Source organism: Mastigoproctus giganteus, chromosome 14 (genome assembly GCF_048544385.1).
Source record: "Mastigoproctus giganteus isolate SK-2022 chromosome 14, ASM4854438v1, whole genome shotgun sequence".
In the NCBI taxonomy this organism is placed as follows: domain Eukaryota; kingdom Metazoa; phylum Arthropoda; class Arachnida; order Uropygi; family Thelyphonidae; genus Mastigoproctus; species Mastigoproctus giganteus.
The window spans coordinates 99,956,362-99,970,924 of NC_143588.1; the positions used below are offsets into that span (position 1 = coordinate 99,956,362).

Sequence of the window (14,563 nt, forward strand, 5' to 3'; positions counted from 1 at the left end):
ATATTCTCTTTAAAGAAAACGCCCCCTTATATTTGGCCAATTCTGTGTAATTCTCCTATTCCTATCATCAATAAGCATACTGATCTTGGGGTTGTGTTTGATCCTAAGCTCTGCTTCGGTTACCACATAGACAAGCTCCTCACCCTGGCAGCTTGACTCCGATGGATTGTCAAACAGCATTTACATTATATCAATGAAGTCACAACTACTAGAAAATATATAAAAACCACAGTATAACTCTCTGCTTTTATATGCTGCAGAGGTATGGGCATCAGCTGCAATTAGCACAATCAGGACACTTTTTTCTGCTGAGTTTTGGCTCTTAAAATGGGCCATAAACAAACATAAACTTCCTCCACAGCCAAGGACAACTGAAATGGCCAGGTATGGGCATCAGCTGCAATTAGCACAATCAGGACACTTTTTTCTGCTGAGTTTTGGCTCTTAAAATGGGCCATAAACAAACATAAACTTCCTCCACAGCCAAGGACAACTGAAATGGCCAGGTTTATTCAAATTCACAGGCTCCCCGCACTGGTCAGGATGAAACGTCTTACCATGACTATCAAAATGATGGTTGGCGATATTTCGGCACCATCATTCTGGGACCTGTGCTCATGGAGAGTCCCTCAGCCTTCTCTCAGAGCGACTCCAACTCTATGCCCACATCTCAGCCATCTCCACCTATCCGATAGGTTTCTGCCTTTTCAGCTACTTTCATGTGCCTAGTCCTTGGATGCTGACCGTAATAAGTTCGCTTCTGACAGGGAATACAGACATCTCATCCTTGAATTGTACTTCCCTGTCCCTGATCCTTCTCCTCAAAGCTCGTCTTAAAGCTGCAAGCCATCAGTACCACCTGATGTGAAGATGCCATACTAACTTTTCAGTATGACAGTGAATAATGATGAACTAACTACTTCTGTTCAGTGCAAAGAATGTTGCCTGTTTATATTATTATTGTATATGAAATTATTTGTTTCCCCCAATATCTTCTTTATATATTGTACTGTAAATAACTGTATTATACTTGGAGTTTTGAGCTGTACTTCGACTTAAGCCTTTCCTTATGTTTGAATATATCAATGCTCTTTATTTATTATTATATTGTATTATTACTGTTAACCCCTGGCCTGGTGGCCGTGAAGGGCAACATTGCAATGTATCAAATTGTATTATCATCATTATTATTATTAGTGTAATAAAGATTTGAATAAATAAAGTTTCGTTTCATTGTTTCAATGCAATTTCAACGTTGGATAGATGAATGTAACAGTCTGTGCACTGAATCTGTATGAAATAACTTTGTGTTGCTTTTGTTTCTAAATCAAACTTTCTTTATGTGCGTCTGGTATTTTTATAGAAACCATCCCACAAACCTATCTACTTTTTTAAGATCACCTAGCAACACTAATTATGGTAGCAAACACAAAATTCAGCAATCTTTGTTATTAAATGTGAGAAATATTTCTATACTTCAATAGTTGATTTTTTTTTTTTTTTTTATATTCCATTACAAAAGCATTTTTTCTCTAAGCACATTTATTGGTATTCTCTTTCATACTAAACACGTGCATGCAGAAAAATGTTCAGCACCTGCACTGGAAATCATCTGTTTTATATCATTAATAATCAGTGTATTTTGGTTTCAGTAGTGTCAACAAAATGGATTCCATATTTGCCTCAGCATGACTTTGAGGTATGTGAACTCTTTGTGATTCTTTACATAATTTTTGGGAAGTGGAGAGAAATCTAAAATTTAAAGGTGACATATATACTGCACAGCAGCAAATTTTCGCTATAGTTAGATTCAATTTTATTATGATGGTGTTTGATTGTAGTAGTGGATTCAGTAGCCTTTCTGATTTAGTAAGCTATTCACAAGCCATGGGGCCCAATTCAGACTTTGCATTCAAATTATCCATACTAAATTCTATACTGTTATTAGTCAATACAAAATTTTACATGTGACAACAGTAGCAACTTCAAAATACAAGATGTGCCTGTTAAATAATGATAATGAAAATTTTGCAATAAAACAAATATAATGATATATTTCGTACCTTACAAGTTATCCCCCTTCAAAATAATTGCCATGTGCTTGCACACACTGTTCCATATGTTTCTTCCAAGCACAGAACATTTCTGGAAGTCATATTCTGTAAGCCCTTTAAACACTTCAGTTGTTTTTTCTTGAATGTCTTCAATGGACTGAAAATGAGTTCCCTCAAATAGATTTTTTAGTTTAGGGAAGAGAAAAAAGTTACAAGGGGCTAGGTTTGGTGAGTAAGGTGAATGTTCACACACAAGGATTTGTTTTTTGGTCAGAAACTGGCAAAACAGAGATGCATTGTCTCGATGGAGCATCCAACCATCCTTTCACAATTCAGATCTTGTTGTTCAAATTTTTTCATGCAGCATGTTTGATGGACGGTCTGATTTGGTCAGACATATTCAGCTATAATAATTCCTTTAATATCAAAGAAAACAAAAAGCATGGTTTTCATTTTTATTTTGACATTCTTGCTTTTTTTTTTTGGCCTGGGGGAGTTTTGTCTTCCATTGTATTTGCTGTCTTTTAGTTTCTAGGTTGTACTGGAACAGCCAACTTTCATTGCAAGTAATTATAGTACTAGGAAGTCTGGAGCTTCTTCAATTTTTTTTTTCAAAACACCTTCCCAAACTTGCAGCTTTCTCATTCTTTGATCTTCATTCAAAATTTTTGGCATCATTCGGCATACACTTTTCTCATGCCTAAACTTTCAGTTAAAATTTGTTTTAACTGAAAATTTAGTTAAAATTTTTTTTAACTAACTTTTCTTTGTCCATATTGAGTTCTGATGCAACCACTCTAATGCTTAAATAACAATCACTTCTAATCAATGTCACAGTTTGCATTTTTAGTTTTCATGGATACCAGATGGATTTTTCTGGCAAACTGCAAAAACATAAGGTAATGAAAACCTGTCTCACTGCAAAATGAATGAGTGTGATGAAATGTTACTTGGCAGACAACTAGGGAAAGGTTCAAGGTCAATTGATGTGCCTTTGTATCACAAGTGGTACTTGGTGTATAGTGGCTTCGCATGCAGTCTCATTATTTAATAGCTACACTACATACATGACATCTCAAATAATCCAATATCAAATTAATGAGTATATACTGTACTAAGACTGCACCTTCAACTGTTTTGCCAGACTGATTTTTTATGATACAATTATAGTGAGCAGTTGAAAGAACTGAAAACTTTTAGCTAAATTTCCATCAGGATTATAAAGCCACAGTGATTATACAAACAGAGTTTCCAGTTCAGACAGTTTATTCATAATGCTATGGACATTTTGAGAAAAGTGTTAAGGAGCAAGTCGGGACTGTTAATTTTAACATTACTAAGATAACAGTACAGTCAGTCCTTGTATAGCACGATAGTTGTGTTCCTAGAAACCCTCATGCAATGCAAAATCGTGCAATATAAACAACAGGCCCTACGGGAAAAATAGGGTTAGGTGCCGACCACCCAAGATTGAACACACATTTGTAACCAAAACATTACCAAACACAATAAATAAATAAGTAATAAATAATTACTATTACATAATAAAATATTGCTAATGCTTTTGCTTCTATCGTAAGCAAACATGTTTTTTGTTTGATTTTCTATCCAAATAGATGACAGCCGTTCCATCTCTTCCAATTCTTTGTGTCTTAATCTAATGGATTTTAATTACACTTTGAGTTGTTCCTGCTATGAAAGTTGTTTTTATTTTCTCTGCATTCTTTGTAATTCTTGGCGTTGCCTCATTTAGGTCTGTAGCACGTGCAATATGGTCTTTCATTTTTTTCATTTTGCTCAAAGCATTTCACAATTTCATATTTTTTTTCTATCGACAGAGGCGGACTGGCCATAAGCCTTACTGGGGAAACCCCGGAGGCCGGTGTGATTTTGGCCATAAATGCTAGTATGAGGCCACTATAAATTTTCCCGGGTAAGAATTTTTGATCCAGTCCGCCTCTGTTTATCGATATTGCTTTTCTTTTTCTCTCTGAATCTGCAGTGTCTTCACCAGGACTCTTCCTTTTCACACCTTTTAATTAAGTATTTCACTCATTTTTAGGGAATAAAGCACAATTACAAAATGAGGAGGCACGCTTGATACACATAAACAAAGCTGCGCCTGTGTAACAACTGAATAAATAACACCATTAAGGCAGAGATACACTATTAATACCTCACATTTTACTAAAGCACATTTCTAGCGGTTACTACCATAAAACAATAAAAACAATTTCCAGTTGTGTTTCTGCTAGTGGAATCTGTTATAAACTGGTAGTAAACTCGATCTAATTGCATTTGCGATTATACCGATTGCTGGAATTGTGTTGGTTTTTACGTTATTATGGTGAAATGTGTTTCCCCTTCACTGATATAAAAAACAAATACATTTTCAGAATCTTCTCTTCATTCCTATCGTGTTGCGTTCGGTTGGGGTGATTCTGCGTTCGACTGCCATTTCTTGTAAACACAAAGGCGAATCGTGCATAAGTGAATTCGGTTCGTGTTATATAAGATATCGTTCCCCTATTTATAAATCATGTATGATCGAATTCGTGTAGTGTAAACACATGTTATACGAGGACTGACTGTACTAAGATTAACATTACTAAGATATAAGTCTTTCGTGGGTATGATAATGGGTTGAGAAGTAGATGGAATTGGATGTCAGCTCAACAAAACATGAATGTGAAAGTTAACCGACAGCAGAGTTGTTAGCTGCCCATGCATTTTGTACTCAGATTTGATGCAATTGAATTATTTTATTTTCCACCAGTACATATAATTTGATAAACTTTATATACTAAGTTTCACTGTATACTGTTATTACTTGGACATAAGTCATGAAATGTGATGATACAGTTTTCTGCTTTTGCTGTATTAAATAGACAAATACTTTGAAGTACAGTGGATTCCAGTTATTTGGGCCACCAGTTAATCGGGGCAGCTGTTTATTTGGAGAAAATCTTAAAAAACAGAACCCAATCGAGAAAATAGCCAGGGTTTACCTCGCTTAATTGGGACAACATGCCGCTTAATCGGGGACAAGAGACCGCAGCACTGGAGATTACTCTACGATTGTCTCCGACAGTACCACGTGGTTCGGTCGGATTTCTGGAGGTCACAACCATAGAACAATAAAAACAATTAGCAGTCACCTGTTTATTGGGCTTTTCTGTTAGTGCAATCTATCATAAACAGATAGTAAACTTGATCTTATTGAATTTGCAATAATACCAACAGCTGGAATTCTGTGGGTTATGGTGAAATGTGTTTACATTTCCATGAAATCTTCAATCATATAAAAAAATTAATTTTCATAATCTTCTCTTCATTCCTATATTTAAAGCTTCGTAACTTGCTACTCCGTTCTCACTTCCGCGTATTGTGTTACTTGCAATTTGTGTGTGCTGTGTTCTTTGTTATTGATTGCTTATCTTTTTACTGTTTTAAATTTTAACCTCCACCCACAAACGTCAACTAGTTAGTATGTACATATTACAGTACGTATTAATTATTCCTATTATCACGTATATTCTTCTGATTTTCACGTATCATTTATTTTTTTAATTGGTAAGGTAATAAAGGGTAAATTTGTGCTTAATATATCTTTACTTTTATAGCCTGTGGATAATATTCCTCCTATTTTTGCTAATTAGAATCGCTGTTTAATAGAATTAAAATTCAATTCACAAACGTGATCACAATGACCGGCGCTTACTACACATTGGATAGTGAACGGTACTTTACTATGGTGACTCCATCGTAACATGATTTTATTGTACAGTGAACCAATTGTAAAGCGGGGTTCATTGTATTTTTAACTATTTACGTGAAACTTCAGATAATTGGGGCAGCTGCTTAATCAGGCCAAAATGCACTAGTCCTGATGTGTCCCAAATAACCGGAATTGACTGTATTTGGAAACTCACGAGGGAATGAACTCACTAAAGCACTTGGAGTGTCACTAGTGTAGTGCCCCCATCTAATTAAAAGTTAAGCAAACAAATCAAATTTTAGTGCTTTGATGAAATTAAATTTCTGAGATAAGCAGCACAATCTTCATTTTCTTATGATATTCTGCCTAAACATAAAAAACTGAAAATGCTTGAAATACCTGACTTATTGCTTACCTCGTACCTATACCTTTCATCTTGCAAAGCTTGGTTAAAAAAGGCACATTCCTGTTGTAACTGAGTCTGAAAGGGAGCAAATCATTTTATTAAAATTATCTGTACAAATATGAAAACATACACGTGTGAGTGAGCAGGTGCATGCACACACCCACACACAATAATATTACAGTAAAACCTCAGTTCAGATTAATGGGAGAGGGGTAGTTCAAATTAGAAAAAAGTCAAAATTACAGAATACAATGACATGTGAATATTTTTTAAGGTTTTAAGGTAAAAAAAATTTATTCAAAATCCAGCAATATGTTAACTTAGATGGTATTATACCACAGATGTGATAAAAAGAAAAAAAACTTTTATGTATAGTCAAAATAAAACTGAATAGAACATAAATACTATGATTTTTTTAAATAATAACTTGCATCAGATATAGACACCACCCCCCTCCACTAATAATACTGTCTTTTGGATAAAAAATGTTGAGTACAGGTAAAGTCAACTACCATTTCATATTTTTTATTTCCCTTAGAGAGCAAAAATATTATATTCTACTTGCAGCCCAGTTGCAAATAGTATTTTTTATGTTATAATTTTTAACATCAGCACTGTCTCTTTTCCCTTGTGCCAAGCTCCATGTCAGGATTATTATAAAAAAAGAAAAAAGGACACTCTTCAACCCTCAGCATGTCTTACCCTAAGTTGATTACAGAATATATTTACTGTCAGATTCTTTGTCCTCTTATAATTTACAATCATCCCATGCATTTTTCTTCTCTTTCATTAAACTTATCTGATATCTATTTATTCTACACCTTGAACAATATTTATCTTTATATAAAAAGCATAGCAGCTTGTACAAGGGTTTTTTGAGGACTGTGTGAAGGGATGATTATGCTTGGCAGCAAGTGACACATTGATCATTGGTGTTTTCGCTTGGCCAGTTCCAGCAATAATTTTTTTGCACAATGTTTGGCCACCTCAATCTCTAGGGCCCAATCCTTATGACTTTTGTTTATGGAAATATTTTAAGAGTAAAGTGCATCGAGGATACACAATCTCCTGCTGCTTTGAAGGAAACATCACAAGGATGCTGCTAACATCCACCCCCCCATGACATGCTTCAGGTAATTGCTAACCATGCCATACGACTTCAGCACATAGTCAGCACAAATGGTAATCATGTTGAATATCTCATTCTTCATACCTAGAATCCAAACAGTACTTCAGAAGTTTCACACAAGTGCCAACTGTTTCTGTGGGAATTTCTGCAAATTATTTTTTTCTTCTTCTTTTGCACTTTCTATTTTTGCATGTGTTGGATAGTGTTCATTCCAACTCTCATCTTTCTATCATTAACAGTTTTCCAGTAACAGTCAGCTGATGTGACACACTTTAATAATAACCACCCAATATGCTATTATTTATTTAAAATTTATGCCATTCTCTAGACCAGTGTTTCTCAAACTGTGTTCCGCGAAAAATCGTAATTAATAATTAAAAAAGTAGATAAAATAAAATAAATAAATTTTGCATATTTGTAGCGGACACCACTTTTGTATCATTATAATTTTTAATATTATTTTTTTCAGTTATTAATATACTGGCATAGACTAATAAGCAAATAGACTGCAGAACACTTTATTTTGGTGGGCTTTGCATAGAAAAGTATGTGTAGAGGTAAAGCCATCTACGATAGCAATTTAGTATGCAATTTAGCCTGGAGTACATCATATATACGCTTCTTGGTAAGACCGGGGTTCGAGCCCGTCACCACCAAATACGGAGGATGCGGAAAGGTCAGGGAATGACCACCACATATCCCGGAGCAACATGGCCTTAGTTGCTAATGCTCCTAAAAACCAAATAACTAACAAACAAACAAACATCATATATAATAACTATTATATAATATATTAATATATATATATATTAATATATAATATAATATAATATAATATAATATAAATATATAATATATATAATAAAATACAGGGTGTCTCAAAAATACACGGCATAACTTCAGGAATGAGTTCCTCATATGTAGACAATAAAAATATTTTATATCAACATAGTTCCGGAAATGCTTGGTTTCCGAGTTTTGAAGGTCTGTCTATGACACTTAACTGTTCACATCACCTTATAGTAATTGTTCAAAATGTCCACCTTCAGGCCTCACATCAACGTCTCATGGACTCGCAAAGACAATGCCAAATTCCTGGCATGTTTCGTATTGTCTCACAACCTGCCACAATTGGATTGCGGAGAGTTTCCACATCAGCCTACCAGAGTCGAATATACCAATGACTTTAAATGGCCCCACAAGAAGAAATCTAGTGGGTTTAAATCAGATGAGCGTGGAGGTAGTTGGAGCGTGGAGGTAGCATCCTGAAGTAGTTGGTCCAACCATCTATTTCAGGAGTCGTAGATCTTGGTCGTCCTCTGTCGGCAGCACGAGGTGTAAAGGTCCCATGTTCACAAAGGCGGCGATAGATACCTTCAAACGTTTTCCTGTCTGGACATCTTCATTCTGGGAACCTTTCGTGGTACAAACAACGAGCCTCCAGAGCACTGCCGCCAAACCATACATATCTGCTTGCTCTTGATTTGAGTACATAGTATGTTTACATTTGCAAATAGTATGTTTTATGTTATAATTTTTAACATCAGCGCTGTCTCTTTTCCCTTGTGCCAAGCTCCATGTAAGGATTATTATAATGTTTCGGAATGGAAAACCACTAGATGCTGTCAGTACCTTGTGATGAAGGAAATTACCTGTGGGAGATAAGACATTCCGGTTAATAAATCGGGAACCAAGCATTTCCGGAACTATGTTGATAAAAAATATTTTTATTGTCTACATATGAGGAACTCATTCCTGAAGTTATGTTGTGTATTTTTGAGACACCCTGTATATAATATATAATAACTATCATATATCATAACTATAGAAGCCTATGACAGGTATAAACTAGTCTGTAATCAAGTCACAAAGGAGGTTAGGCAGGCGAAGGCAGATTACGAGAAATCTTTGGCAAAGGATGCAAAGAAAAACAGCAAAGAGTTCTTTACTTATGTAAACTCTAGAAGGAAAGGGATGAATCAGATTGGACCACTTAACATAGATGGGTTGACTATTGATGATCATGCTCAGGTAGCTGATAAGCTGAATGAGTATTTTGCATCTACATTCACATGAGGTGTTATTCAATGAAGGAAATGACAGACGTTTATCAAATGCTAACAGGAAGCTAAGTGATTTTGTAATAACTGAGAGCAAAGTGGAGGAGAAATTGTTGAAGTAAAATTAGAAAGGCACATGGGGTGGACGGAATCTATCCAGTTATATTAAAGGAGGCAGCAAAAGAAGTAAGCCAACCCTTAGCCATAATTATGAGAGCTTCCTTGGACTCAGGGGAGGTCCCCATGGACTGCTGTGCAAATGTATCACCAATTCACAAAGGGGGGTTCAAAAGGTGATACAAGTAACTACAGACCTGTTAGTTTAACTTGTGTTCCAGAGAAAATAATGAAATCACTGGTTAAAGAAGCATTGCAGGATCATCTAGACAAGATTGCAGTAATAGTTAAGACACAGCATGGGTTTGTTAAAGGGAGGTCTTGTCTGACCAATTTGATTGGATACTATGATGTGTTCACAAAGGAACTGAATGCCAAAAATAATTTTGATTTCATATACTTGGATTTCTGGAAAGCTTTTGATACTGTTGCACATGGAAGACTGCTGTACAAATTGGAGAGGTATGGCATTAAGGGTAAGTTGCTACAATGGATAAATGGATGGTTGAGTGGGAGACGACAGAGAATGGTAATCAATGGACACTGCTCTTCGTAGACAAATGTTATTAGTGGAGTTCCCCAGGGTTCGGTGTTGGGCCCATTGCTGTTTTGTATATTTATCAATGATATTGATAGTTGGCAGGGTTGTTACGACGGTAAAGACAGTATGCTAGTCCAATTGGATCAAGATAAGATGGGAAAATGGGCTGAGAAGTGGCAACTGAAGTTTAACATTGACAAATGCAAAGTACTGCATATGGGTAGCAATAATCAAAGAGAAACGTACCAACTATGATACTACACTCAGGGAAGTGGAAAGTGAAAAAGACCTGGGAGTAATTGTGCAGTCAAATATGAAGTTCGCTGAGCAGTGCAGACACGCTGCCATGGCAGGTCATGGAGTCTTGTCAATGATGTATAGGAATTTTGCTAGCAGGGACAGGTAATTATCCCGTTATACAAGGCAATGGTCAGGCCACACCTTGAGTACTGTGTACAGGTCTGCAGGCCTCATTTTAGGAAGGATGTAGAGTTCCTAGAATGAATACAAAGAAGGGAAACAAGACTGGTGAGGGGAACAAAGGGGGGTGCTCTTACCAAGAAAGGCTTAAGTTCTGTAAATTTCAGTGCCTAGAGAGTAGGCACCTGAGAGTTGATCTGATTGAGGCATACAAGGCGTTGAATGGGTTGAGCAAGCTGAATGCTGATGGAATTCTTCCTCTTGCTCAGACTAAGAACCTGAGGAGGCACAGTTTCAAATTGAGGAAAGATAGTTGTAGAATAGACGTGCGGAAATTTTCCTTTAGTCAGCGGGTAGTACTGGGTAAAAGAAAGAAACAGGCTTCCATCTTTTGTTGTGGAAGCTAATAGCCTAAATAAATTCAAGGCTGAGCTGGATAGGCATTTGGAACAAATAAAATGGAAGATTTTTTTTTTTTTTTGGTTGATGCTGCATAAACTCGCTTTCTTGCATCATATGCCTCTACTAATGCTAAAATCACTTCCTTGTTTACATTTTTTTGTTTTTATAATTATCAGTATTTCAAAATATTATTATTAAAATAAATGACCATCAATTTGTGGTTGAAAAAAGAAACTTTACAAGAAGCAAAGTACTTCTAGTAGTGCAACCGTGGTCGATGAAAACAAATGCAATATTGTCACACTTCAAAGTGAGGATGAACAATCGCAGTCTTTTGTTCCCCAAAAAATTCGAAGTGTAAAAACAGGAACCAACTAATAAAAGACCAAATCGAAAGTATGATGACAGTTATTTGAATTTCAGCTTTACATGTGTTGAAAATAAAGATGCTCCTGATACACAGTGCGTCGTATGTAATAAAATATTACAAACAGTTCTTTGGCTCCTGCTAAACTTGTGTTTCGCAAATGTTCCATCAATATATTGTGCGATGAAAAGTGTTTTGTGACTAAAAAAGTTTGGAAAACCCTGCTCTAGACCATGTTTTCTGTACGGTTTGGTGTGTAACAGTGGGGAAGTAGGCACCATAAATGAATGACCTGACAAGCCAGAGATGACAAATATCCACAATATGCAAGATGGTATAGAAGCTTTAAAAGCTGAATGAATGTAGGACAAATGCCACGTTAACAGAACTATAAAACACACTTGGAAAACTTCTACATCAAGCATCTTGAAATGCTTTACCTATTTAACTCTAGCTTCAGAAAAGAACCTCAGTTGATATTTGAATCTCCTCAAGCTGTCAGCCTCAACCATTTATGGAGACAATTTATTCCAGTAATCAACAACTTACTGGGTAAAAGAAAACTCTCTACAATTCAGCCTAAACTTCTTTCCTTATAATTTGATTTTAATACTAATCAGCATTGGTGACAGATCGGTAGCAGCATTATTATTAGCTATTTAGTGTAAGGAATCCACAGGCTTTTGCTGCCAGCGAAAAATATAACAATAAAAAATTAAATAAATAAATGATAATAATAAATGCAATAATGATAAAAAGAGTAAAAGTAATAAAAACATATAAAAAATAACAATAAAAATATAAAGGAAGATATAAAAAACCCACGTGTATACCCTATATGCATGAAAGATGTTTTATATGAAAACAACTTTGACGAAAATCAGAACCGTTTTAAAATTGAACGGCTGGAACCGAAGTTATGAATGATGTAACGTTTTATGCTCATGCCCACTACTTACTGTTGTTATTTGTTATTTGGTTTTTAGGAGCATTAGCAACTAAGGCCATATTGCTCCGGGATATGCGGTGGTCATTCCCTGACCTTTCCGCATCCTCCGTATTTGATGGTGATGGGCTCGAACCCCGGTCTAATCAAGACGCGTGTGCTACGCACTGTTGCTCCTTCCCACCTTGCTACGGAGGTGCCTCACTACTTACTCTACCAAATGAACATTAGTGACATCAGTGTCATACTTCAGTCCGAAATATTTATATGAACAATGTAATGGTTTGTGCTCACACCCACTACTTACTCTATCGAATTAAAGTTTGGAAGAGGTTAGCGAAATCCAAGCCAATAGCCTAATTGCCCATTTGATTGTAGCCATTTGTTGAATAGTATGATTGCAACAATACAAGTATTTGTATTCCTGCAATCCGCATTTTCGTTATTCCATTGTTAGGTGCCACTATAGATGTTTTCACGTCAGTAACTTTCTGTTTAGTGAAAGGGACTTAATGCCACACTGCTATAGCCTTTGTGTTCAATGATGCCGAAGTCAAATGCAGAGCATTGCTGAGTGTATCAATTGAGCCAACCTAAGAAAATAAAGACATGGACTTAGCAATGAGTGCGTGAGAATGACTATCGAGATTGCATAAAAGACAAACAGAAGACCAAGCGTTGGATTTTGCAGTGCCTTCAACCAGCAATGCCACTCCATCTAACAGTGATGTACCCGAAGTGAGTATTAATTATGTACAATGGAATATTTCTCCAATTGCTGAGCAGATGAGTTTAAACGATCAAGCTCCTTTTCCTTACACCAACTACTATTTACATAAGAATGCACATTGTGAGTTTGAAAGGATATTTATGAAAAATGATTTCTGTTCTATATGCTAAATTTGCAATCGTCTATGGTTTTGAAAACAGCACAAAGAAACTGCTAAAGATACACCATTGATATGCACTGCATTTCCCGATGTTGACGTCGGCAGGATCCTTGTGTGCAATAGCTGTAGAGGATCACTTGAGAAAAACATTTTTTTATTTTATTCCAGTGCTATTTAAGTCAAACAGCTCTGTCCACCCAAAAATTCCATTGCATTTACTGAAGTTGGATTCAGTGACAGAGGGGTTTATTTCTCCTTCCTTACCATTCATGCAGATAAGGCACCTGAGACATGCATACGGCATTCTGGGCAAAGTTATAATGTGCCTGTTTCAGTCAACATGATGGTCCATCGCTTGCCAAGGGAGATTGATGACGATCATTGTATATAAGTGCATATAAAATACAAGAAAATACACGTCCAGCTATTTGATCGGGTTAATAAGAAACCGAGCGGTAAAAACCTTGGTTTCAATATTTGGTCAACACGCTCTCATTTGATTGTAACAAATCATGATAGATCAATCATTTTTGATGACAGCCACATGGAAATTAGGCTAATAGGCATAAATCCATTGTATCGTCTTCCAGCTGAACTTATGGAAATTTGTGAATGATCAATAACATATATGCAATACAAAAGCTTTTATTTCGTAATCAATATATACAAATCGAAATACCTAAAAGTAACGCAAAGATTAGTAACCTTTATGGAAATTATGTCATTTGTGTCATTTTCATCTGTCTCGCATTTTCATTACCATGTTATGAAAAGAATCAACGTTAGTTGATTTGGAAGATTAAGTAGCAAACAGAAGAGACGTCGTTTAGGAAGTGACATAATTAACATCATTTCTGCATTGCATTTTCGTGACAAATTAGTTTTACTTCAGTCTGAAATTTAGTAGGTGCTGCCAAAGATGTTCTCACATCAAAACATAAAAGAAAATATATACAAAAGTAGATAAGGAAACAGACTAATTATGTGCTTCCCTCCTCACATAGGTAAATATCCAGTTGATCTTTGAATTTCTCCAAGCTGTCAACCTCGACTACTTGCAGAGATACATCCAGCTAATGAGTAACTGTGTTCCGGTAATCAACAACTTGCTTAAAGAAAACTTCCTGCAATTCAGTCTAGGTGAGATCTCTATACGTGGACACTGTATTCAAAGTGCAGTCTTACAATTGCCTTATACAGTGAGATAATGCCCTCATATTTTTACATGCTATTTTTTGATAAATAGTTGATAAGACAACATAGATTTACCTGGCCACTTGTTTACTGAACTTCATATCTGATCATATCATAAGTCCCAGATCCCTTTCTTTTGATGAGGTCTCCTTACTGGAGGTTGGCAATCACTATGCCTCTCTCTCTCTGTCTTGGGCGAGATGAAAAAGATCCTCAGCTGATCTACTGGTCCAGTTGCAGATGTTTTTCAGCCATGAAATTTTCCTCCTCCTCACTTTCCCACTATTTTCCCCTCTATTATTACTTGAAGCAGTTTTAT

At 35.9% G+C, this 14,563-nt stretch overlaps 1 protein-coding gene across 3 annotated transcripts in view; it reads right to left on the bottom strand.

Annotated features, from left to right (window-relative positions):
• The window catches only part of LOC150075440 (transmembrane and coiled-coil domains protein 2-like), a 155,949-nt gene that overhangs the window by 28,202 nt on the left and 113,184 nt on the right, over positions 1-14,563 (bottom strand). For all 3 annotated transcript variants that reach the window (XM_090389306.1, XM_090389308.1, XM_090389305.1), the window contains one exon: positions 6,188-6,253. In XM_090389306.1, coding sequence (XP_090245432.1) covers positions 6,188-6,253 — 66 coding nt within the window. The remainder of the gene's footprint in view (positions 1-6,187; positions 6,254-14,563) is intronic.